General features: G+C 39.6%; 1 protein-coding gene across 1 annotated transcript; it reads right to left on the minus strand.

Moving 5' to 3' along the window:
- Positions 1-4,192: 4,192 nt before the first annotated feature.
- chrm4a (cholinergic receptor, muscarinic 4a) lies at positions 4,193-26,483 on the minus strand. The gene is made up of 7 exons (XM_061271804.1): positions 26,284-26,483; positions 10,864-11,462; positions 9,479-9,633; positions 9,202-9,406; positions 7,109-7,192; positions 6,608-6,877; positions 4,193-5,792 (listed from the first exon to the last, which is right to left on the minus strand). Exons 1-7 carry the CDS (start codon positions 26,336-26,338, stop codon positions 5,547-5,549), a joined length of 1,614 nt encoding a protein of 537 aa, XP_061127788.1. The 5' UTR covers positions 26,339-26,483; the 3' UTR covers positions 4,193-5,546.
- Between the last annotated feature and the right edge of the window lie 365 nt (positions 26,484-26,848).

Here is a 26,848-nt window from a genome sequence, read left to right on the forward strand (position 1 = left end):
TCCAAATCAGGATGCAAAAGATGGATGTCAAGAAACCTTTTTAAGGATTTTTCCCTTTGATATTTTTTCTCTGTTCAGATCGGTCATATATGGTACACTAAATCTCTAACACATTTAAACACTACCATCCCAGGGAGGCTAATTAAATGAAAATTTCTTAAGGAGGCAAATCTGCATCTTTAAGCAAATCAGTTTTGATGAGTAGTAGGGGAATAAGTAGCTTCTTTCTGTTGATGAAAAGCATACGGTAATACACTAATTAGGAATTGAAAGACTGGACATATAAAGACAATTATCACACTGGTAAATAAGAGCAAGCAAATGGTTTTGTCGCAATAACCCTTAAGGAATGTTTCTGTGAGGCAAATACATTGCACTAGGATAGCAGCATTTAAAAAGCATTTAAAAAGTAGTCGCCAAATCTCTACCCATTACAAGAAGAAACATTTGCAGAGGGATCAGAAATACATGAAGAGATATTCTCATAGAATGTTGTGCTACTTTGGATGGACAAAAAAAATCCATTTTCACTCATTATATGAAAAGGATATTGTACTTACATTTGTTTTTTCCCCCCAGCATTAAAAAAAAATTAACATTTCGTCTACTCACGTCACAACCAATCACACACGGCTTATGTTCTTCACAACCAATCAGGCACGGCTTATGTTGGCAAACTAAGCCGTAATTAGTCGTTACCTGGGCCCTGATCTCATGTGATGTCATTTTCAGTCGACCGCAAGTGACAATATGTACATTAAAGGAATTAATTAAACATGAAAAATAATAAATGTATCAAATTGACTACAGACAAAATGTGATTTTCTTTGACTGCTGAAATGTCTAAATAAAGTAAAGGAGCTCTTTATGAATTAGACAGTGGAACAAACAATTAGCTGTGAGTGACAGATGAATATCACAAACCTTGTTCCATTCACATATGTTAGAGATGGCTGAGTTTGTTTTTAGATCAGCCAAATGTCCATCCAGTGACATGAGGTGGTCCATGTGCTTTCTGCCGTTTCCGTCTTTTTTTTGTCTGTTGCGATATCCTATCTTTGCACCCACTTCAATGTCAAACCACTTTTTCCTGCATCTGAGCCACGGAGTGGAGCTCAGGTGACACAGCATTGGCATTGTTTGTCATTGACACTTCAGTAGAAATGTTTTGGAAAAGGTTATCGTACTAACCTGACGCCCTCGATTTTGTGAAATTTAAACATTTTGAAGCAGTCCCTCGCAACTGCAAACCTCCTCACCTCTCTCGTTTTGAAAGAGAGCAGACTGCAGATCGTGAGCATGACCTTGTCAATCAGAAGGAATTGTGATTTTCGAACATACGCACAGTAGTGAGAAGAAAATCGGCTGGTGCTCACCTGTCACAAATCCCACCATCATTTCATGTCTAAGGTCAACTTGTGCGCTGAGTAAGAACATTTCTCAGTATCGACTAGTTATGAAGCCAAATACGAGTGAGCCTGCCTTCCTCTCTCGCTTTACTTTCCCAGCTGGAAATTCCTCACTCACTCGCACACCGGGCCATAGAGACGGAACCCCCATACTGTGACTTTGATTCTTCTGCCTAGTGCCAAACTAATCCTCCCTGCTTCAAAAAAACAATAATTGAAGTCATTAGCAAGTTAGAGCGTCTGTTTTGTGCTGCAACCACAACCGTTACCTTTTCGCAATCCTGTGCTAAGATTATGTGAGTTGCTCATGTATAGTGAAGGGCTTCAAAAAACCCTAAGTGTATCAACGGAGATCTTTCTTTAATCCTATTATGAATAATAGAATAATAGATAGACATGTGAATCATCAGCAAAGTCGTCCATATGCTTCATTCTGACTCCCAATCTAGGTCGGTCGGCTGTGATGTTCCGATTTTTTTCCTCATTGGATCAACCCCAGAATGTGTGTAGTGTCGTTTCTATTAGCATCAACATGGTTACAGCATGAGGTGACATGAAAGCACCAGAGGGAAGACGTCACCAGGCAACACACACGCTATACAATTGTGCAACAGAGGGTGTTTATTACCATCATTATGTTGTTTCTTATACATACTTATATCTGGACCACATATATTGTATTTACAAAGTATGTATTGTGCGAGGTGATGCTAGTTAACATGCTGCAAAAGCTTAAACAAAGAGGCAACAAAAAACATTACAAAGACAAACATAAAAAAGGTTTTCCCAAAAGCTTCACTGACAAGTTTTTTTTTTTTATAGCAGTACATTACGCATCAATCACAAAGAGCAGCAGTTAAGTTCTTTACCGACTGTATCAATGTTGTTAAATGAATTTACGCTTTTTACATTTTACTGTAAAGTGTGCCCTCACAGTTCATCTTTTTTGTTTAATATTTAAAACTATATGAAGACCCAACATGTAACCAACAGATGGATTGACGAGGCATCCTAATAAGAAAAAAGGCAAAGCTTTTTTAAATTTACAAGTTAGTTTAGTGAGTGGCCAAAGGGACAATGGTATAAAATCCAAGTGTCATTTGTTCTTTCCATTTTTGATTTGGCATGGAAAATCCAAAACACAAGTGACTGGTTATTTTTTTTGTTTTTTAATCAAACACAAAAAGAACAAAGGATACACAAGATTGTTAAAAATACAAGCGATGGGAATGAGTTTCCTCGGCGTGGTGTTTGCCCATCGCAGGCTCAGCCAAGGTAGAAAATGTCGCAGTCGTGCCACATAGTGCAGCTTGTGTTTGCGATTTAGCAGCCAAAGACAACAAGGGAGAACCAAAGTCTTCTCACTCCCCGAGTAGAGGAGAGACAGTGGGGGAAATACTTGCAGGTAAAAACAAGAACAAACAGGGAAGCAGTCACTCAGTCGTGCAGCCTGTCTTGATCGGGAGTGAGCTGGCAAACGTAAACACGGTGGAGTTTATCCATTCCTATTTCCTCCGGTGTAAAGCTCATGAAAGCTGACACAAAAGTCTTAGTTCTGTGTAAGCTGTTTTGGGAGCCTCCAAGGGCTGACGGTGAGCTTACAAACACCACTAACATATATTCTTCTTAATGAAAAGCACGGAGCAGCAATGTAAGCTGCAGCATCTACAAGTACACGCTGCCACAATGTCATACACAGGATTTTGATAAGAGCCACTCGAAAAAAAATGGACTTTTTAGTGAAATTTTAGAACGAACTTAGAATACAAGGAGGTTGCAACGCAGATACGGAAACACGGGGAGAGACGCCGAAAGGCATAAAGGTGGATGTCCTTGCAAATGGATTGCTTGAACAAACTTTTGTGAATTTTGCTGTTCGGCCTCTTGTTAGAGAACATCAAGTTGTATAGCATAATTGAACCTCAACCATTACGTCCAAATGAAACCTACTACCCGGCCCCTGGGCTTTGGATCCCTCCTCGGGTTGGCTTGCGACCAGCCCAGAGTGTACTTCTATTACTTCTAGCCTAATGAGTTGGAGCGCTGTAGAAAATTTATGTCATGAACATCGATGCGTATGTTTATCTTAGCCGGCTGACAGAAAGGTCTTTAAGCCAGCGTTTTCCCTCTAAACTGGCATAGTGCCAGACAGACTCTAGCTATTTAATTTTTCTTTAATTACGTTTTCGATATTGTAATCCTGTGGGTCAAACTGAACACCTTGAACAAATGGTGTGTTTCATAACATCTAGTTTGAGTCCGGGTATCCATTGATTGTGCAATGCGATGTAAACGTCAGTGATCCACACATCCATATAATTTCTCTAAATATTACAAAACCAAAACATTTGGATTTTAGTATCCCAGTTATGAAGCTGACTGGGTTACATAACGCACACTTGTCTCAATGGTGAGGTAATGATTGGAGTCAAAAACACTCATCACCCATAGAAGTGGAGTGCTGGAGAAAATAGAAAATATGTTGTGCTTACTCTATGATTAATTCAACATAAATTGGTCAAGTACAATTCTCTAACTTTGCTTTTGGGAAATCAGATATTTAAATAGAATGTATGTATATAGTATGTATAGATATTTCCAAAGTGGAGGAAATGATTGATGCATTGATTATTTTCTCCCTTCCATTTATCATAAATACAGTGTTCCAAGTTATTCTGCATGTTTCATGTTTCTTGATAGTTTCCCGGAGGAGCCTAATCAAAGAATTTATATACAGGAATTTACAACACTGTTTTGATTTGAAAAAAATAAATGCTGTTGTCAATAAAATCTTGCAATTATAGCAGCTAATAACAGTTGAGCAGACACCGAGCAATTAAGAACAGCATGTATAAAGGCGTATATGCTCAGTAGATCCTATTTTATGTTTGATGAGAGATAATTGATACGGTTGAATGTTTACTGACAAGAAGGAAAACCACAATTCACAATGCATTGTTGGATCATAAAAAAGTGCATGCGCTGTACACGGGAAAACAACGACCACACCAGTTTCAGACAAAAGCATGCTCCACTGAAAAAAAAAGAAGAGGTAAAATGGCTTTTCACTTCACCAGCTGGGTCTTCTTCACCTAGAAGGACCTGACTCCTACTCCAACTAGTGAGTCTCCTAAACAACTACAGTCATTGCAAGACTGAGCAGCTATTGTGTTGACATTGCAGGACTGTTTCATATATATTGAGAGGATTTAAGTATTGAGACCTGCCAGATTGGGAATAATGATTGTCTATTTTTTTCTGTTTCCTGAAATTATCTTCAAACATGTATACCAAATGTCTGAATTCACTTTGCAGGTTATTTGAATGGAAAAAAACAACAACACATTTTGCAACTGAAACTGATGAATCATAGCGTACTAGCAAAGTAAGCAGCAAAATAGAAGATCCATCATCCATTTTCTATACCAGTTTAGAGTCACAGGGACGCTGGAGGCGATCTAACCTGATTTACGGAGAGAAGCTTCATGCATCCCCATCACTGAGCATAGTATCTTTAATGAAATTCTGGAGTGGTGTTTCTTGACCGCACAGGTCACAGTTTCTTGGACTTTTGCCCTAACTGATTGAAGTTAATCCTCACTTTTCACACCTAGCGTGTTGGCTTTAGCGGAATAAAGATATTAGAAAATGATTGTAAATAGAATCTCCTAGAAAGAAGAGTGGAATCTTAGAAGAATAATGAAGAATAGTGGGAACATCTTTGGTCAGCTAAAGTGATCATCTCGTCATCATCTATTCATCCGTCTATCCCGTTCATTGCATTCATTCCGACAATGTCCATCATTCATTCATTCATTCATTCATTCATTCATTCATTCATTCATTCATTCATTCATTCATTCATTCATTCATTCATTCATTCATTCATTCATTCATTCATCCACAATCCATGTTGTTCCTCTCCGTATTTTACACTCATCATTCAAATATAACCCTCCATCATTTTACCAATACGTATGTCCTTCTTGCTCCCCCCACAGCAGATTTGATGAATCATTTTGGGGGCTTGTGGGCTTAATTTTCTTTTATTTGCAACATAAAAATCTCCACGTCTTTCAAATACCTCCATCCATTCATTCCGACCGACCCTCTCGTCTTTCCCTGTAGCCTTCCAACTCATCTTGTGCCAATGTTTTTATATTGGCACAGCAGTAGGTTCTTGAAAGTCTTTTTGAAGGTGGCGTTGCACAGAGCGTAACAAGCCGGGTTGATGGTGGAGTTGACGTAGCACAGCCAGTAGCCGATGGCCCACACGGTGTCGGGAACGCATGACTGGCAGAAGGTGGAGATCAGCACCATCACGTTGTATGGGGTCCAAGTAATGATGAAAGCCAGCAAGATGGCAAAGATAGTTTTGGTCACCTAAGAGGAGAGCAGAGATCATGAAATAAAATGAGTAAAGAAGGCTTTTAATCATTTCTTCTCCCCAGGCGAGCAGTGTTGGTCTCACTTAATGGGCTAGAGGGAAGTAAGAAGAAAGTTTTGCAGTTCATTCCAGTGAGCACTATCAAAGGCTGCTTGTTTGCAGAGCTACCAGATAAAACTTAAAGAAATAGAAATGTATTTCATGAGATGTCAAGTTTAAAGCAACTTTCAAACTTCCAGGATATTTTGCCTGTCCACTGCTCATATACAGGCACAAAACACATCAAGAGAATTGTTCGTCTCATATACAAAATACTTTCGCCTTAAATTGGAGGATCTTTTAGGCAGACATTTTTGCGCCAAATTATATTACTGACAGAAAAAAAGCATGGGGATACGTTTTTTCATTTTTTTCACAAAGCAGTATTTCTTGGGGCGGGGGCAGTTGCACGAGGCAGAAGATAATTGCCTGTTCATGTATGCATACATGACCTCTCCTAAAGAGAATTATTCAGACGCATCTTACACAAGCCATAAAATCGAAATTGAACTGTCACCTCGTGTGCACATTTTTTTGAAATTATATCTTTCATTATTCTTCTAAGTGCTTCTCTTGATAGCTTTTGTACAAAAAGGTTCAACTGATGGTGTGCTAGCAATATTAACATTATTACTTTTGGGCCAGCACCCTGAATACTAAAGCAGGCAATCATTTAGTATTTGACTCTGTTCTGTTATCAGCCGTAAAATATTTGACCTCATTAGTGGCCAATGCAATTTCAACTTCACTTCAGCCCCCGCCCCCAACATACTTTCTTTTCCCTGGCGGCCATTTGTCGTTTTCGCTTGACTTGACTCCGAGCGATGCTCGCAAACTTCCTAGCGACTGTTCTGGGCCGGCTGATCGGGATCGAACGTCTCTCGACTCCCTCCACGGGCGGAACGATCTCGATTGCTGTGATGCATTCATCCCCTGCTTGCTTGGTAACGATCTTTATCTTGGACCACCTTGAAGTGGCATTGATTTTGGATATGGAAGGATTTGTTGGACTTGCTGGAACTGGGTTAGAATTAGTTGGAGCCTGGCGGAAAACAAGAACAAGAAATGTTTTTTTGCAACTTTGTCTTTAGGGAGTACATCTCTACCAGATTTCTACAGTTTGAGACTAACATTTGGACAATGAAAATCTAAGCTGGTTTTGACATGGGTAAAGCAGCTTTGCCTGATTTGTAGGACACCGTGATAAAGATAGAACATCACTAAAAAAAAAACAAGAAAGAAAATAGCAAGAAGCAAAAATGTAAATGCTTACCTCAGGTATCGCATCATTGTTGGCCTTTGGTTCTGTCGGGGGAATGAAAGCTGTGGACGAATCATTGGAGCTCTCCTTTTCCTCCTAGATGAGATAGACACAAAAATATATCAAAGGCTAGTTGTCCAGATAGATTTCTACTCCACAAGTTGTCTTATGTGCACGTGACTGACAGTCAAAGATAACAATTGAAGCGCTTCTACACTTTACTAAGAGCCATGGCATGACCACTCACACAGGTTGCTGTTTGAAGTAACAGGTTGTAGTTGGTGCTAATACTTGTTGACATCTGTCAAACACGTTCAATAAAAGAAAGAAGTAGTAGAGGAAGGCTCCCGAACCGGAATGCTAACGTTGCAGAGAACTTTCCCGAGAATACATTTTGACTCCTTGCCAGATGGCACTTAATCCCTCTGCTACAAGAGACAGCACAACTCAACCTATCATTAATTTCCACCAAACAAAATGTCAAGTAACCCCCAAACATGACAAACACCAAAGCCGACAGCAACAAACAACACGCTCAACCCTGTTAAAAGGCTCCGCTGACCAAGACAAATGACTAAATGTGAATATTTGTGTTGAGATAGTCTGCTGCTGGGTGATTTTGAAAAAGGCTTTGTCACCTGTGCACATTAGAGCAGCGGTGACAGAGAAAATACAATATTTCAACAACGTAAGCTTGTCCACAAGCAGAGACTGACATTGCGTAACTTGTGAAATAATTATATATCACAAGAACAGATAACACGTGCCTACACCACATAGCCTACTTTTTGGTATGTTTTTTATGTTAGTTTTGGGGGGTGGGGGTTGATGATACCGGAAGAGTTGTTTGATGTGAGGAGTTTTGTGACTCATTATATTGATGTGAAAGTCAGCCCAGATGAACGCAATAAAGGGGAACAAAGGGTGCGGAGCTATTTTGTTACAACATTTGGGGACATTAATTTACAAACTACTTACAGCTAAAGTCAGGATGAAAGTTCTATTCATAACGCTGATGAATATGAAAATGATATTTTCAGCAAATAGTGCTCCATTTCTGCTCCTTGAATGGGTGTAATTTATGAAACATATGCTGCAGCTTCTGCTTTTTGCAGAGGCGAATATATTCTTGAGGGATCCATGGCCAATAGCCACCTCCAAATTCTGAAAAATTCTGGTGACCAGTCTAGTGTACACCAATCAGTTGGGACAGAAACAAATGAGTGTGTTAGTATGAATCCGTTGTAGGCAAGATCCGCATTGCTACACCTTTGCAGGAAGGCAGGCTACCCAGATGAAATGAGATGACCGCTACAAATATGTATCACATTTGTACAAAATAAAAACAATCAAGTTTGTTATTGTTAGGGTTAGTGGGATTCATTATACCGCCACCACAGATGCGGCCCCGGCTGCAGCAGCCAATTATTATTATTATAGCAGGGCATAATAATGTCTAATGAGGACAAGCGGAATAGAAAATGGATGGCTGGACAAAAACAGGAAGAATAACCACAAAGCACAACAATAAAAACCTACTTTCACAAATTCTCTGATCATACCAAGACAAAAGTTAGACTGCTGATCTCACCTAGTCGGCCAATATGAAGGCGTGTGAGGACAATTCTAACCCCTGCTTCTCGAGTGCCATGCAGCGAGGTTCATGGCTGCTGAGGCCATTTAATATGACAAGTAAATGATGAAATTTACACACGTATGAGCCAAACAGAGTGGCGTATTTGCCCTTCAATGGGCAGCCGGCCAACAACAGACATTAAACGCTCCTGTTTTGCTCTGCTTTCATCACATAGCCATTTTCAGCCCTCCCCTACTGACTTATTTCTCTCCCTAATTTCATATCATTTATTCCAACGGGTGTGTTTTACTATTTTTTTTTCTGTTAGCCGTTTTGCAATTTTTTTTCACTAACATGTAAAGTGTCGCTAGACACTTAATAGCGTTCTACAAATAAAATGTATTAAGTATCTTCTTCTTTTAGTGGTCAAAGAATGTCAGCGTTTTTTAACACACATTATTTGCTCATAAGGAACCTATTTCCTGTAGTACTCACTTTTGTGAGGTAAGAGATAGACAGACAGACAAACCTGTGTCGTGAGCGCAGGACTGGGTTGGGCGGGTAGCTGTTGCCCATCTGGTTTGGCTGCACCCACCCTGCCGTTCTTCACAGCCTCATCAACAGTGGTTGTTGAGTCCAAACTAAGCTTGGGGGTCATGCGGGGGCTGTTCTGAGGACTGGTTTCATTGTTGTTGTTCTGCTTGAGGATGTGGCTCTTAGTCACGCTTGGCGCTCTGGAAAATATGCAGTATGATGAATAAATACAGACAAATATTCTCAGACATTTCATCAAATTTGGATTTTACTTTGAGCCTTTTTTCTCCTTCTTGTCGGGTTTATGTTTGGAAACCCTGCTCCTGGATGCCAGAGAGATGTGAATGTACAGCACGGTCATAATTATGACTGGAAGATAGAAAGCCGCTATAGCTGTGCCAAATGTCACCGCAGGGTTCGACAGGAACTGTGCAGAGACACAAAGGCATAGTTTTCACCCTGTGGAAATGAAATACCTTTTCTTGTAAAGGGTTATAGTCAAAGAGACGCATAAAATACCCTATGAGACACATTGACAAGAAACATCATCTCTTTGCTTTGGGGAAATAACCATTCAAGCATATTACTAAGAAGTTTTATGAAAAAAAGTCTATAATACGCCATGTTTCAATGTCAAAACCTTCACTGGATCGCAACAGTTCCAAGCCACTGCTGGTAAATCGGTGTTTAGGAGGTGTAACAGTAGCACCTGGATTTATTTGATTGTATTTGTGGCAGAAGTCATCCAAGTGGGACATTTCTTTGCCGGAAATGCTCATTCACACTGTCTGCTGAATTAAAACCCTAACCTGAGTTTGAAACCCTAACCCTAGTTTTAAACCCTAGTTTGAAACCCCAACCCCAGTGTTAAACCCTAGTATGAAACATTAACCCTAGTTTGAAACCCTAGTCTGAAACCCTAACCCTAGTTTGAAACCCTAACCCCCGTTTTAAACCCTAGTATAAAACCGTAACCCTAGTTTGAAAACCTGGTCTAACACCTTAACCCTAGTTTTAAACCCTAGTTTGAAACACTAACCCTAGTTTGAAATCCTAACCCTAGTTTCAAACCCTAGTTTCAAACCCTAAACCTAGTTTCAAACCCTAACCCCAGTTTTAAACCCTAGTATGAAACCCTAACCCTAGTTTGAAACCCTAGCCCGAGTTTGAAACCCTAGTTTGAAACCATAAAGAATAAAAAAATCAATATTACAAGCAACTAAGATAAGAACTGTTGAGGGTGTGTGAAACTGTATGATGTATTATGACTTAATTCTCTAAAGGTTACAAATGTCATTTTGTAATGCTGTATGCCTACCATTTTCCAAAGTCATTCTCCCAAGACTGACTTTCAATTACTAATACATAAATTAATAATAATTGTGTATAGAATAAGAAAATCTGTTTTCATTCTTTCCTAGTATTATTTAGACATTTTCTAGGACTAATTAGGACTGTAAGATTAATTCGTGCAGGTGTTAGGATTTGATCTGTGTGTGCAGTCATTTGCCGAGAAGCGCTCCAGAAGATTTCATACAGTTCACAGCCTCCTGAGGACTTCACCATCTGCACTTTGCATTCACGCTTGTTCGGAGTTGTGATGTACAGATTTAATTAGAGGCAATTTCATAGCCTCCAAAAAAGAGAAACTTTGTACCTGAATGTAGCACTCTCCAGGTGGCACTGTCCTCTGCCCAACGATGAATTGCCAGAACAAGATGGCAGGGGCCCAAAGGATGAAGGATAAGATCCAGGCAGCTGCGATCATCAACCCCGCCATCTTAGTGGTCCTTCTCGTGGGGTACGAGAGGGGCTTGGTCACGCAGAAGTAGCGATCAAAACTGATAATCAACAGGTTCATCACTGACGCGTTGGACACTACGTAATCTAAAGCAAGCCACAGGTCGCAGACCACGGGCCCGAGGGGCCAGTATCCCACAATGATGTAAACGGTGTATAAATTCATGCTGAACGCACCGATGATCAGGTCGGCGCATGCCAACGAGAACAAGAAATAGTTGTTGACAGTTTGTAAGTGACGGTTGACTTTGATAGACAACATGACTAAAATGTTCCCTGTGACGGTAACGAAGCTCAGCGAGCCAGTAACTAGGGCGATAAAAAACATTTCCACCGCCTTGTATGGACTTGTAGCTCCCGTGTTGTCGACTGCCGTCGAGCAGAATATCGAATCATTTGTGGACACATTGCACGATGCGTTGGCCAACAGGTCGCTGGACTTGTTGAATGAGGATCCTGGAGCAAGAGAGAAAGCAAGATAGTCCATTGAACATAAAGACCATAACACAAGGCTTTTCGAAGAAACATAGATAGCAGACACCACAATAAACAATGGATAAACCTATACTTAGCCACATGCTGTAAAATTTTTTGTGCTCTTTTAAGAATGCCAGAAGATGGTGCCAGAAAGTAGTAATTGGTGTCATTGAAGTATCTTGAAGTGATAGATTCAGACTTGAACCAGGAGCTCTTTGATTGTGTTCTTAGAAACATTTCTATTCGAGTGAGACACCTGGCCAACCATTAAGAAAAGGAAGATTGGTTACACGTAATCCGTATGGCAGTAATATTTAGAGCAACAGGCCACCAACGAAGTTTGTTGTAGTTTCACGCAAGAGACTCGGCAATACTTGCCATCCGGCAATGATGTCACTAAAGAAAAGTGGGAGTTCAATTCATTTCAATTCAATTTTGCTTGAAGCTAAACGCAAAGAAAATGCAAGAGACCATTATTACATTAATTAAAAGTAAATAATATTCAATATTTGGTGACAAAAACCTTACTTGCAAAAATCAAGCTCGCGACCCAAAGGACTTTGTTAGATTGTTGCTTTCTTCATTTGAAATGCTTTTCCAGCCTTTGTTGCAACCTCTTTCCATTGGATTTGCATAACTGACATGCAGAATGCCACACAAGGGGTGATGATGATATGTGCAACGGGTTACCAGCTGTTTAAAGATGCACAACCTCAGCAGGCTCAAACGGTGTTGCAGCATCGCTTAATTTTTTATTGTGTGATGGCTAATGTGGCTAATAACACATACAAGGAAAGCTCATATAAACCAGTGCACCAGTGCAGGAAAAAAAACACAAAATGAAAAAATAAATATATTCACTTGGCGCTTTGAAGTAAAAGCAAGTAGCAATACACAGCGTACCATTTCCTTTTTTCCCTGGAACATGCTGACTCAAGTTATTCCAAGCAATTTAACAATGAGACTGGTTTCCCATGATAACATTCAGCCAATGCTTGAAAAGTGCCGAACAAAGTCAGCAGGAGATGGCAAGCAGAGGGTAATGCGGGTTGGGGGAGAGTGGTCGGGGACTACTTTTATAAACACCGACTCCATTTTTTTCATTATATTTCTTAATACACATTCAGGAGAATTATTCAGTAGTGCATCATGTTCTGGTTTTCTGTGGTTGTTGTTAATGTTTGTGAGGATGTATGATTTAACAATGCCTCGATCACTCGCGATAGATTAGGTGGAAAAGAGTTTTAGAAATAAGTCAAATTCCAAAGCATTAGTGTGAATGCTTTTCTCAGCAATTCCGCACAAGAAGGAAACTCATGCATGCATTATCTTTACTGCACAGTCGCTGGAAAGAAAAAAACCTCTGTTTGCACTCTCTAAAAGTCAAACTGACATTCCAAGTTCTGTATGCAAATGATGCAGTCAGCAATTTACTGAATGCGACAATTACTGCTCAGCATAGTTCAACATATTGCAGAAGTCGCTCTGAAGTGTCCTCCTCTCCCCGTTTGTTTGTTCTTTGCCTAATGAAAAGACAAAGAACAGACTGTGCAAGTCGTTTGGGACAGGGTTTTTTTTGTTCTCGAGTGCTATTGTTGTCAATCACTTCCTTTCATTAATATTCCCAGCAGTATTAGGGGGAGAATTTTAATGCAGAGGAACATGTTCAGGCATAAATGATCAATGAATGCGAATAATCCTTCCAAATTTGAATGAGTGAAAAATCATATATCAAATTTGGTTTAAAAATGGTCAAAAATAATCCTCTGAATATTTTCCGGTGCTATTTTCTGGTTGTACACAAAGATTGCTAACTAGTCATTCGTGAAATTAATTTAAAATGAATGGAAATTGAAAAATAACACACTGTTTAAATCAACAACTACAAATCTTAAAAGGTAGCTGTGCTTTCAATAAGATGAATGACTTTTCTAATTGAATATGTTTTTTGATGTATGATGCAGGGACATGGGGTCGTAATGAAACGTATGCCAGAGACTGCATCTGTAGTGCTTGAATCCTATACATACTTCAGAGACCTTCCCTTGGGTGTTCATTTTTTTATATTTCAGTCCACAGCTACGCAAGCATGTGCTGGTACATTTGACAAACATGACACCGTAATTGCCACTCGCCATAAACATCATTTTATTGTTGCATTGTACAATAGCCTCAGGAATTAAAAATGATACTTTCCCTGAAAAAAAAAAATACATTTCCGCATGTTGAACGAGCTATGTTGAGGTCCAATCTATTGAGAAAAGATAATCTGTGAGATGTTCAAAGCTTTTTGTTGCCACGTGGTGATAGTTTAACCTCTGCATTCACACAATAGCATAACACTCCATTAAGACATTTTTATTCATTCTATGACAAAGACCTCTTGAGATTCACATTTTTTGACACAGGCCACTTTTGGTAAATACTTGTCTGGTATTTTTATACCTGCTAAGGCCCTGAAAGCGCTTTACACTTCATTTCAACTAAGGGTTCAATATTTTGCTCAAGAATGCTTCACAATGGCCAGGGATCGAACCCAGAACCTCTGCGTTGAGAGATGACCACCAATTCACGGCGACCCTGTTAATCTTCCCTAAAATTAACAGCACCTTTTCGTTCGAACAGTTATTCCTGGAGCAAAATATTAGCCCATTGTTGTGTTTGCACAACAGCTGAGATTTATGTAAATGGAATGATGTTGCAATAGATGGAACCACAAAGCACCTTCAGTGTATTTTTTTTTTTTTTTTTTTTATCAAGCCGGCATACGGTTTTTATGGCAAATGGCTTTTTATTTTATTCATATTGGCAGTAGATTGACCACAATATTGATAACCATGTCAACACAGACGTTTACCTCGTGATGAGGTGCAGAACTATTGCAACAGTTGAATTTTTGGGGGAGCATGAATACACATATTTATGTTGTAAATTACTAGAACCATAGCAACATTTTAATCTCACATCCCAAAAGAGAGAGCGTCTCCGCCTAATGATGACTGTTGATCCATTTACCCTCCATGGAGTTGGGCCTTCAGCACCTCCCAAGAAAGATTATCTCTTGCTTGTCACTTTGAAATGCATCAATAGGCCAGCTGCCTGCTTCTGTTGCTGTCCCTGCTGCTGGAGATTAGGTTGACTGAACAACTGAGACTGGAGCATACAAAAAATGAGCTAGGAATTATTTGTCTGTTGGCATGGGATACAGGAAAGCTCTATATCCGTTGTCGCCATGTTGTGGTTGGGTTATGAGATTCATTTCCAAATCAAAAAATGCAGCTACAACAACTCGATTTTATTAGAAATTGGGAATATGTATCACATATGTGCAAGTCATCAGAGTGTTCAATTTTATATTTCAAGCAAATCCCAATTTACTGTGGCAAAGCTCAAGCAAATCAAGTCGGGGTCTCACTAAATTTGAAGGAAATGAAGTCCAGTTGTTATTTGGGTTATGCAAGTCAAGTCATACAATCTGGCTCGGTCACACCATATCTTAGTCGCTTTCCACACAAGCCTTACTTGCATTAGTTAGCTATAGCTACTAATATTCACAATCACATATTCAAGAGATCCAAAACCAGTCTCTGTATTGTCTTTCACTTTAATGTCTCTCAATGAAATGCATAACTAACATGAAGATGTTTGAGCAGCTATTGATTAACTGAACTGTGAATTTAATGTAGCTTATCTGTCTTGGGTCAGTTTTATAGCGATGAGGTTGGATGTCATAGTTGTTATGTCTCACCTTTAGGAAAAGGGATTTATTAATGGGAATTTAATCATCCCTGGGCTGCCTTGACACAGTAAAGTTTTCATTTTATAGATGCCTTTTACCATAGAGACACCTGTCATGCTGTCTAATTAGCATCTTGCGAGGTGGATGGATTATCTCAGCAGAGGAGAAATGCTCACTAACACACATTTTGACAGATTTGCAAAGACTTGAGAGAGACACAACTTCTGTGCTGGTAGGAAAAGTCTCAGAGCTTTGAGTTCAGCTCATAAAAAATGAGAACGAGACCAAAAGTGACGCATTTGTATTTTTTTTTAGCGCATTACTAGAAACATGTTCCCAACCGTTGGCTCCACACTTGAAGAAGAGCAGGCTTACACTTTCAATGAATTATACAAACGCAAATATAAAGCACCTTACTCCTGATTTCAACACGGTAGTCTGCCGTGTCTTGAATAAGAGCAGCACAGCGTTAGGAACACGGAGATGTCTTCTGAGCAATGTTTGTGGGGAACCAAAAGATTGACTGTCGGAAGTCATTTCTATACATGCAAAATGGAAAATGGGCCACGAAAATGAGTTTTGCCCTGTGGGAGAAGGGGGAGTCACTGGAACCAAGATCCATTACAATGGCCATACAGTGGTTGACAACACCAGAAAACTGGAATAGAATTGATTACCACGGTTTCATACATAACAGCGGGGTTTCCCTCGCTTTGAGCCAAGGCTTGTCATTAGAAAAAAATTCCAGTGGTAACTTGACTTCCAGCTTTCATTTGACCAACCACATCAGGGTTGTCCCTCACTTGTCTTGGTCTTCCATGGGCGGTTTACACATTTTGTGTCTATTTGCACAAGCGTAGTAGATGCGAATCTGCGCAATGATTGCAATTAAGGGTATTTATAGTTCAGATTAGAATTCAGATCAACTGAATATGGTGTTGGAATGGAGTTTCTGGAGCCACATTTGAGCTAAAGGCCTTAAGGGACCGCTTGCAATCCTCTGCATTGGCCATGATGCAAACCCAAACTGAAAGAATTATACAGCGAAAAGCTCTGAAAGCACGTTTTGTTTTGCTCACTGGCTAAAGAACCATAAAGGACAGCCTTACGAATCACATGGACAATGTTTGGTTCAGTAGTGTTGGGCTTTCAAAAAAGAATGCCAAAAATGACAAAGAGCAGAAAAACAAATCCCTTCAAGCATTTTGTATTAAAGTAGAAAGCTGTCACAAAGATGGGACCAATGCTCGCTTCAAGATTAGCAGTTCTCTTTTTTTTAAATACATGCTCAAGCAAGATTATAATTATTCAAAATTAACTTGCTTTGATTAATAATCTCGAAAGAGACGGCGCTCAGTTGAAAAAGCAAAAGAAAGATTAAACAGTTTGGATTGGACACTTTTAAATATGAATCGCGAGAGTTCTTGCTTTGTCAGTCAAATATTTTGTTCACTGAACAGTGCTTTTCAAACTTTTTATACCAAGCACTACCTAAAAAAATACTTAGTTGCCCAAGTACCGTCACCATAAGCAACTTTAAATACAGTAAGCCTAAATGGGTTTATTACTAAAGTTTATATTATGCAGTTTTAATATTTTAAAACTGCATGTCAACAAATGACTTAATAATCATAAAAATATTTATACTATGGCAATAATATATGTATAATTCATATATTTTGCTGAATACTTTTTGCTTGTCTAGTATAATGATTCAATTAGAATGTAACATAAAAGTTAAATAAAAAATGTACCAAAACAAATTCAAGGTCAGACAAACAACTGGCAGTTCCTACAGCTATTTTGAAGACTTTATTTTTCTCAGTCCCGAAACGCTTATGCATTCTGAAATATGGGATTTTTTTTTCCTCTTCAAGATCAAAGATGAGATCATGACGATGAAAGAAAATATGTGGGGGATGGGCTTTCAAACTGTCATACATTAATCATTATAATCTCTTCAATTCACTTTATCTTTAGGCAAGCTCAGTTTCACATTTCACACATTCTTATTTTTTTGTAAGTAAGTGCAATACTTTGGAGAACAAATCAGAATTTGAAGAGTATGGATTTTTCATATACAGAGAAGTCATCAAGGAGGGTCAGATTTTACCCCGAGCTCTCCCTCTTTCTTGAAGACGTAAATACTGCGGGTCCCCCAGCATCTGCTCCACTCCAGCAGAGCACATCATAGCATTACCAATCCATATTGCACAGTGTGACGCCAACGCTGCCCTATGTGGATCGTGTGCATGCTTTCAAATTAGATGTTCTCCTTGATATGTTCACAATGAGGTTTCTCTTCCATACTATTATCAACTCTATTAATGTTACTTTATGTTTTGCCCAGCCAATTGCTTAGACAAACAAGCGTTCACACTCTCACTTACAGGCAAACTGGAGCTGTCAATCGGCCTATCTCTTTGGAATGTGTCAGGAAACCAGAGTACCTAGAGGAAACCCCCACCGGCAAGGGGAGAACATGCAAACTCCAGACAGGAAGGCTGGAGCCGCAATCAAACCCTGCACCTGAAGCAGATGTGTTAACCAGTGCCAAACCTCCCATAGAAAGTAATGAAAATCAAATGGATCTGCTCTATGGTCAAATGATCACCACTACTAATTTTCCCCTTTAAAATCACATTTAATATCACACTGTACAAAGTGTCCTAGGGTTAGTAATTATGGAACATTTATGGAAAATTGACTTAAAGTGCTTGTGTACCAACAGTTGGCTCTCCCAAGTGTTGGGCCTCCCACCCAAAACTACTATTTCGAGTACAATGACAAAAAAAAGGGGGAATGCTCTGATGACTCCGTGATCTTTGTAGAAATACACTTACTTGTCTGCGCACTATACTCTCAAGCTCAAAGGAACTGGAAACTTTTTACTCCGTAGGAACATGTCCTCCATCCTCCATCCTCCATTTTCAATACCGTTTGTCCTCATTGGAACCTATTCCATGGTGAGAACTCTAAGGACTGGTTACCAGTCACTCACAAGGCACAATTTGACAAACTTATCCTCAATGATTTGCGGAAAATAGATATATATTAAAAATGCAACACGTTTTTTCTGTTCTGTGTGCAAATGATACCTTTTACTTTTTTACAGTTTATATATCACATTTTTCGGACTAAAAGTCGCTCCGGAGTACAATCAGGAGGTGGGGGTGAGGGCGGGTGTGGCACTTTTCAATTTCACTTAAGATTTTTCTCTAATGACATGGCCTGTAATTAGGTACACCTCATGGACACTTCAATAGGTACACTACACGAAGGTAAAATAAAACAAAAAGAATAAATAAATAAATAAGAACGTGTAGCGAACGATTCGGTGAATGATTCTTTTGAACAAATCTTTTCAGTGAACCGATTCTAAAGTGTGACTGAAATGCACATCATTAGTACAAAAGAGTGCAGACGGCTAGGGTTTGCCAGGTTGAAATAGCCGACTGGTTAGTTACATGGGCTCTTGATCGGTTAGACCTTGGTTTGGTCCCAGAGGTAAGCATATACCTAAATGTTCTTTTAGAATTGGAACCTCGCTTTGTATGCATATGCATGCAAATACAAAAGTATTTATGTGTAAATACGTAAGGTGGCCCCGCCTCCAAGTTGGCGGAGCAAACCAATGGATCACACCCACTACCGAGGGGGCGGAGTGAAATCCAGTAGAGCTAGGATTAGGGTTAGAGCTAGGGTTACGGGTTAGTTGGCTATGGTTAGGGTTAGAGCTAGGGTTAGGGTTAAGATTTACAATAGATGAAAGCCAGGTTGAAATAGCTGACTGGTTAGTGACACAGGCTACCAACCTGTAAGAGCCCGGTTCGATCCCAGGCGTGAATGTGTATCTGAATGTCCTATTACAACTGAAATCTCGTTTCGTACACACATTTAAGTGTACACGTATGCAAACAAGGTTGGGGACCACTGATCTATACTATTGGTGTGATCTGCTCCATAAAACCATATATGTACCGTGCCTTGGAAATCTTTTAAAACATGTTGGAATGCGGCCCTGAGGACTAGAGCTCTACACCTGTGACCATGATATTTCACTAATAAAGTGGCCTGTTATTAGGTACACTTGGAAATGGCGGTGTACCTAATGCAGTGTCCAAGTGATTCCCTCGTTAAGTGCACCTGCGTGAAAAGTTTTAGCTCCGACAGAACGTGAAAATGACCAAAATCTTTTCACGCAGGTGCGTTTAACGAGGTGAATCTTGGAAAACATGTTGGAATGCGGCCCCGAGGACTAGAGCTCTACACCTGTGACCTTTGACCATGATATTTCACTAATAAAGTGGCATGTTATTAGGTACACTTGGAAATGGCGGTGTACCTAATGGAGTGTCCAAGTGATTCCCTCGTTAAGTGCACCTGCGTGAAAAGTTTTAGCTACTACAGAACGTGAAAATGACCAAAATCTTTTCACGCAGGTGCGTTTAACGAGGGAATCTTGGAAAACATGTTGGAATGCGGCCCCGAGGACTAGAGCTTGACACCTGTGACCTTAGACCATGATGTTTCCCTAATAAAGTGGCCTGTTATTAGGTACACTTGAAAATGGCGATGTACCTAATGGAGTGTCCCTGTGATTCCCTCGTTAAGTGCACCTGCGTGAAAAGTTTTAGCTCCTGTAGAACGTGAAAATGACCAAAAACTTTTCACGCAGGTGCACTTAACGAGGGACTCTTGGAAAACATGTTGGAATGCGGCCCCAAGGACTAAAGCTTGACACCTGTGACCTTTGACCATAATATTTCCCTAATAAAGTGGCCTGTTATTAGGTACACTTAAAAATGGCGGTGTACCTAATGGAGTGTCCGTGTGATTCCCTCGTTAAGTGCACCTGCGAGAAAAGTTTTAGCTCCTGCAGAACGTGAAAATGACCAAAAACTTTTCACGCAGGTGCACTTAACGAGGGAATCTTGGAAAACATGTTGGAACACGGCCCCGAGGACTAGAGCTTCACACCTGTGACCTTTGACCATGATATATCCCCAATAAAGGGGCCTGTTATTTGGTACACTTTAAATTGGCGGTGTACCTAATGGAGTGTCCAAGTGACGTCACAGATCAAACAGCCAATCAGGAGGTGGGGGTGAGGGCCGTGGTGGCACTTTTCACTTTCACTTAAGTTTTTTTCCCTAATGAAGTGGCCTGTGATTAGGTACATCTCATGGACTCTATGATAGGTACACTACACAAGGTAAAGAAAAGAAAAACAAGGTTGCATTGGGCATTGAACCCATGCCACTAGGTTGAGTGTCCAGAGCACTAACCACTACACTATGGAACCTTCATAAGAATTGCATGGAAGGCACGGTACATATATGGTTTTATGGATCAGCTCACGCGCGAACAGTATAGATCAGTGGTCCCCAACCTTGTTTGAATATGCGTACACTTATGTGTGTATGAAGCTAGCCTTCAGTTGTAAAAGGACATTCATCTCCTTCCCTGGGTTTGAACCAGGTTCTTGCAGGTCAGAAGCCCATGTCACTAACCAGTCGGCTACTTCAACTTGGCTTTTGATCATTGATCACTTTAACCCTAACCCCTAACCCTAGCTCTAACCCCGACCCTAACCCTAGCTCTAACCCTAAACACTAACCCTACTGTGAAACCCTAACCCCATCCCTAACCCTAACACCTAACCTTACTTTGAAACCCTAACCCAAACCCTAACCCTTACCCTACTTTGGAACCCTAACCCTTGAAACTCCCCTCCCCAATCGGAAACTACTGAAACCTAACAACATACACCTTGCTACTCTAAATAAACTATATGTCAAATAACTATAACATAAATAACAAGTTTATCGAATCATCTGTGTCACTCCAAATCATTAAATATCCCGACTCCGGAAGTCAGTGAATGGAACTAGTCAGTGAGGCTCCAATTATTCCATAGCCATAGTGTGCCGTCATACGGTTTGAAGTGAAAATAACATGTGAAGTGATCATATTCTAGTAAGTAAGTAATGTGTTAATGATCAGGTAAAAATTTGTGAAAAACCTCACATATAAGTCGCTCCTGAGTATAAGTCACCCCCCCCACCCAAACTATGAAAAAAAACCGCGACTTATAGTCCGAAAAATACGGTAGGTTATAGTTTGCTTTTGTAATTTCTTGTGTTATTGGTAATTTGAACTATATGTGAACTAAAATATCAGTTATATCAGACCAACCGAATTGTTGAATACACATACTTTGTTATTGTACTTCAGTAGACTTTTAATGTATCTTTACGTGATACTAAATTTTATTAAAATAGAGGTTAAGTAAAAAAAAAAAACCACATAAAAATTAGGGGAAAGTATTTTTTGCAGGGGGTGTGAGGTTTTTTTTGCCACTTTGGGTGTCAGGTACCACAAACAAATATTGTGCAGTGCAGATGCAATCAGAATTTACAGCTGATGACCATTTTCTGCATGCGGCAAAACGAGTCTGTAGGTTTTAATTAAATTAATGATGGGTATGGCAATGAATAAAATATCAGCCGTGTAAGCATCATTTTATCCCCAAACTTAACATTCCAGGGCAGCCATTTAGTTCTTGAACAACATCTGCAGCTAAAGCATTCCCACACAGGGAAATCGATGAAGATTAGCAAATTACATGTGACGTGAACAGCGGCATTCTCGGAAATGAGGTCATTCCAGCATGAAACACGATGGAAGATCACCTCATAACTACAGGTGGGCAGAGGTGATGGCAACGCTCTCACTTTCACATGAGGCATGCACGTGTGTTGGCGAAGGAAATGACCTAATCCTTGTCCTCATTTTCAATCGTGGTCGTTTGAGAGAGCTTATTTGGCTGGAGCAGAACAATGATGCCTCTGGTGCCATTTTTTATCTTGGTCATCATTACATTTGCCTTTGAAAATTAATGACTAGTTTGAACTACATTTTGAATTTTCAAAACAAATGAAACTATATTTCTTGGTTTATTTTCATCTTTGTAAATTTATAACATGCTTGCACAAGCTTTCAGGGTTTATTTCATTTATTTTGGGATTGTTGCAGCCTTTCAGAAGAAAGAAGGATGAACAGTTAATTGGGAAATGAAGTTTACTTTGTTACATAATAATCTAACCTTTTTTTTAACCATAACTTTTTTTTGTCTTGCACTGCTCCATATATTAAAATAAAATTAAAACGAAATTAAAAGAATGCATTTGTAATAAAAAAGATATTAATCATAACAAAAGATACTAAAAAACAAAAGTTAAATGATGCATTTTTAAAAAAACAATAGTAATTAAAAAACTCAAACTAAAAAACAAAAGTCAAAGTGCCATGAAAACTAACCACTGTACAATGAAAAATCAAAGATATTCATAACCCTTGGCTGTATTGTAATGGCTTCAACAATATTTGGACACAAACTAGAAGAACCCGAAATGAAGTCACCATGCTGCACAAACTGTATAATTTTCTTACCTTCTATTTAATTCATTTATTCATACATGTTTTGATAATGTACAATTTTACAGAGTGCTATTTTCCCCTTTAAAAAACACATTTCATTTTTTCCCCTGTTATTTTGGAGGGGCGCTCATGGGAGACAGTAACAATATTTCCATGTATTTTATTGGGGAATGATGATGACGTTTTGAGATGTGAGTGCGGTCACAGAAGGAATTAAACTAGTATCGCTAAGGCGCCAGTGTGTTTACTTGCATGAAAAGATTAAAAATGCTGCTTTAACTGTTTTCCTCTCTGTGCTGAACAATTTATTACCAGCTCCAATAAGCAATATAAGCTCTTTTTGAATTATTCATTAATGATTATTAATTTGCAGCATCCCTCACATGCCTTGTTATACTCTACATTGGTTATTTATTTGCTCCATTTGCCCATTTACTTCTTTGACGGCTTAAGCGAATGTTACAACCTCTGACATTTTAATCGGCTTGCAACGCCTTGGAGTCCTTATTGGCTAAACAACCCCAGTAAACAGAGTATATTTCCCTCCACGGTTATAGCATTTTCCATATTTGTGTTCCCCAGCACGTCTCCCACAATTTTGTTTGCCACTACAAACAGTCACTATGCCCATATTTAAGAGCATCAACTACAGAGGTTGTTCCCATAGCACAAATATCCTAGATATTAGTCCAATTTCAATCAAACGTTATCATAAGTGACAAGCTTTACTCTCCATTCCTTGTAAGTGTCAAATCTCAATCACCCATGCTCTCTTCACAATCACCTTTATTCGATCAGCTGTCAGGCCTGTGGATATTCCCGAGATGATTATACGAAATATCCTAGGCTTGAAATTTGCTTTTCTTGATTGCAGCTAATCCTCAAATTTGCAGCCCTGTGCTTTCCACCTTGGCTGCCAACCTTTATATTGCTTACCTTGAGATACTGGACAGTAGTTTAAATTGTGCTGTGGCCATGCTTGTAAAACACAAATTATCTTTCCATATTAGAATGAATGGAAATGGCATTCGTTTGTTCCATCAACAGATTTTTTTTGTTGGGGGGACCTACAATCCCCCACTTGTTCATGTAAACATTTGCTTATTGCATTTTTTTTAATTCCCATGGCAGTCAGGCTGTGTCCCTAAACTCAGCGAAGAGCGGGGGTCCTCTGCACTACTGTGTGTGTGTGTGCGTGCGTGTGTGTGCATGTGTGTGCGTGCACGCGTGTTAATTTAATCTTCTCTCATTCTTCTCGTTGTTCTTTTATGGCATTTTATTATGTTTTAAAAATTATTTGTCAGTGCTATTTGGGCAGTTTTATGCGAGGAGAACTGATTATTGTCATTTCAAATAATTTCCATGGGGAGAGTTGATAGGATATAAGAGTAAATTGAGTCATGATCTTGTATTAAACTCATAAATCAAAGTTTCACTGTATTTTTTATGTGTGTTGTAAATTCTCTTCCAGCACCTGGATTAATTGCGCCCTCTTTAGTTTGCTATCAAATATGAGATTAATTTTGCCACAAGGCTTCAAGAGGCCAAGGAAACAGTAAAAAGTGTGTGCCACGCACCTGAGTGTGCGTGTTCGGTTGTTTGGTTGGTGAGGTGGATGACTAAAACTGAACAACGACAGGAAAAATGTGGGTGTTGCAACACCCACATCCCCCACAGTTGCTACACAACATAACCCCGATGTAACAAATGTCAGAGCAACTCAATTCAAATGTTTTGCTAGATAACCAAGATGGAAGTAAAGTATGAACATAATCATTACCATCCATCCATCCATCCATTTTGAAGACGGCTTATCCTGTTCAGAGTTGCTGAAGCTGATCCCAACTGTCCTTGAGCAAGAGGTGAGGTACACCACCTCCACATGCAAATTCCATACAGGAAGGCCAAAGCCCAGATTTCAACCTAGATCTCAGAACTGTGAGGCATGTGTGCTAACCACTTGTCCACTGTGCTGCCTATCGCTATGCCTTCGGACAATGCAAACGACACCAAAATGTTATCAGATCAACCAGAGCCAGACCTCCTTATTAATCCCGCAACTGGGATGTGTTCTTATCAGGAACAAAGATGAAAATGGAATAAAATTAGGAACAAGTGAAGTAGGAGCTGAGGGAGGACGAGGATAGGGAGGAGTGCATTAGTTGTGCTGGGGGAGAAGAAAAAATGTGGAGAACATTTTTCATCATCCCTTTCATGTGTTGCCTCAAGTCGTGTTTCCCAACCTCTATGAAGCCAAGTCATATGTTTTCCAAGCATGGCGCAGAGAGATGAACCAAATCTCCAATCGCCAAGGTTTATATTGCCACGTTTGAGTGCAGTATCAGGCTTCTGCTCGAAAAACAACACTGCTGTCAACAAATATAGAGCGTTCAATGTTTCCAAGGGGACACAAAAAAAGGGGAAATCAGAAGATCTTCAAATTAATGCTTGACTTGTACCTCAATTTCAGACAATTTTCTACAGTGGACCTCGGCATACTTGCGGTTTGGTCCGCACATATCCACAGATTTTTATTTTTTTCCTGTTTCAAAAGGAAAGCCCCATGCGACCCTCCCTCAAGATTTTCATGAAAATTGCAAATTGACTGTTAATTAGCATCACTAACAGATTTCTTGTCGACTCTGCGATATTCATACTTGCTGACATAAATGTGCTTGGAGGTTTTGTAATTTTAATATTATTACTTGAACTCACCCGTGTATCTTCTCTCTTCACATAGTTGAACAGAACAAGTGTTAGCAGTAGCCACAGTTTTTCTCAGTCCGGAAAAAGTAATTCATAATCCACAGTTGGAAACCATGCTAATATTAGATTTGGTTATGTAGCACACAGTGAACTCATATGACGGGATTTGATTAGAGGCACAAACTTTGGAGTTTCGGTTTTTGTGGCAGGGATTTGTCCCTATTCCACTCAGGTAGCGGGGAAAATGCCATACAGTATACTTAAATAATTTCTGCCACCTAGTGAAAAAGAAACATTGGATTGTTCACTGGTTTAGATAAAGAAATACAGATTATGCAAAATAAAATAAATCTAAAATGATCAAGTAGATCAGGATAATGGAATTGACACATCCAAGGATCTCTTCTGACACAATGGTTAAGAATCATTAGGGACGACTCCAACTACCCTTCCGTTTAGGCAAAGACAAAGACCAGAACTTCACTGAGAATTAGTGGAAAATCAGTTATACAATATTCACAATATACGACTGTCTGTCTGTCCTGTTTTTTTTTTTTTTGTGCTGAACTTGCCAGTGAAGTATGCCTTTGTTTTAACAACGTTAAATATGTTGGGCTTGTAGTTTGCAACGGTACAATGCAATTTTCCTACATCGCAAAGACACTTGTCAATGTTTTAGTTCCCTCAATGAATGACATGAATAGAATTATCTTGGACAAGGTGATTATTCGACGCATCTTTCGTATCATATGATTATATTTCGCAAGTGGTCCGTGGCTCCGATACGTGCATGATTGTAGAAGGAAATGACACGCGTGCAACAACAACAACAATGACAACATTTGGACGACTTGTCATCATTGGACCGCACTGAAGAGTTAAAGGGCAGAATTTGAAATGTTTCAGACTCACCATTGAAGTTCCAGAGGGGCAGAAGCCCTCCAACTCCATCACTGATGTTACTCATGTCGCATCTCCGGCTGTTAGTTCCACAGTTCTTCCTCCTTGCTTCTCACTAAGCTTCTTTCTCGGAGCCAAATGAATGAGCCAGCCTGTTTGTTTTCGACACCACCTTAATTGTGCGCGTCGGTCTTAGTCTTCACAGACAGCTGACCCAATTGAGCGCGCGTACCTGTCATGATTCATCTTAGTGTGCGTGACATCTACGACAGCAATCGATGGAATAACCGAGTGCTGGTAAACATTAACTAAGTAAATAAAATATTTTTGAAAATTTGACGCACAGCATGTGTGGAGAGGTTCCTCACTGAGAAGATGCGCAGGAGCGGAGCGCCGCGCGCGAGGAGAGAGAAGGGCGTGTGACGTCACGTGCCACCTTCTTTACCTTTTTGATTTGTTAAATAAAAAAGTGGTTCTCAAACTTTTTACAACAAAAAGGCTCTAACAAATGAAGTACCTTATGATTGTTAAAAATTAGACTGATCTGATTCTCCAAAAGCATACGTAATAGTATTCT

This window comes from Syngnathus typhle, linkage group LG2 (assembly GCF_033458585.1).
Source record: "Syngnathus typhle isolate RoL2023-S1 ecotype Sweden linkage group LG2, RoL_Styp_1.0, whole genome shotgun sequence".
Classification (NCBI taxonomy): domain Eukaryota; kingdom Metazoa; phylum Chordata; class Actinopteri; order Syngnathiformes; family Syngnathidae; genus Syngnathus; species Syngnathus typhle.

Excerpts from the sequence above, each read along its gene's own strand:
- chrm4a (XM_061271804.1), bottom strand. The coding sequence starts at position 26,338 with ATGAGTAACATCAGTGATGGAGTTGGAGGGCTTCTGCCCCTCTGGAAC. Across the intron at positions 9,634-10,863 it reads CTGGAGAGTGCTACATTCAG|TTCCTGTCGAACCCTGCGGT; the intron begins GTACAAAGTTTC and ends GTCTCTGCACAG. Across the intron at positions 5,793-6,607 it reads TGGCCGCCAGGGAAAAGAAA|GTGACCAAAACTATCTTTGC; the intron begins GTATGTTGGGGG and ends CTCTCCTCTTAG.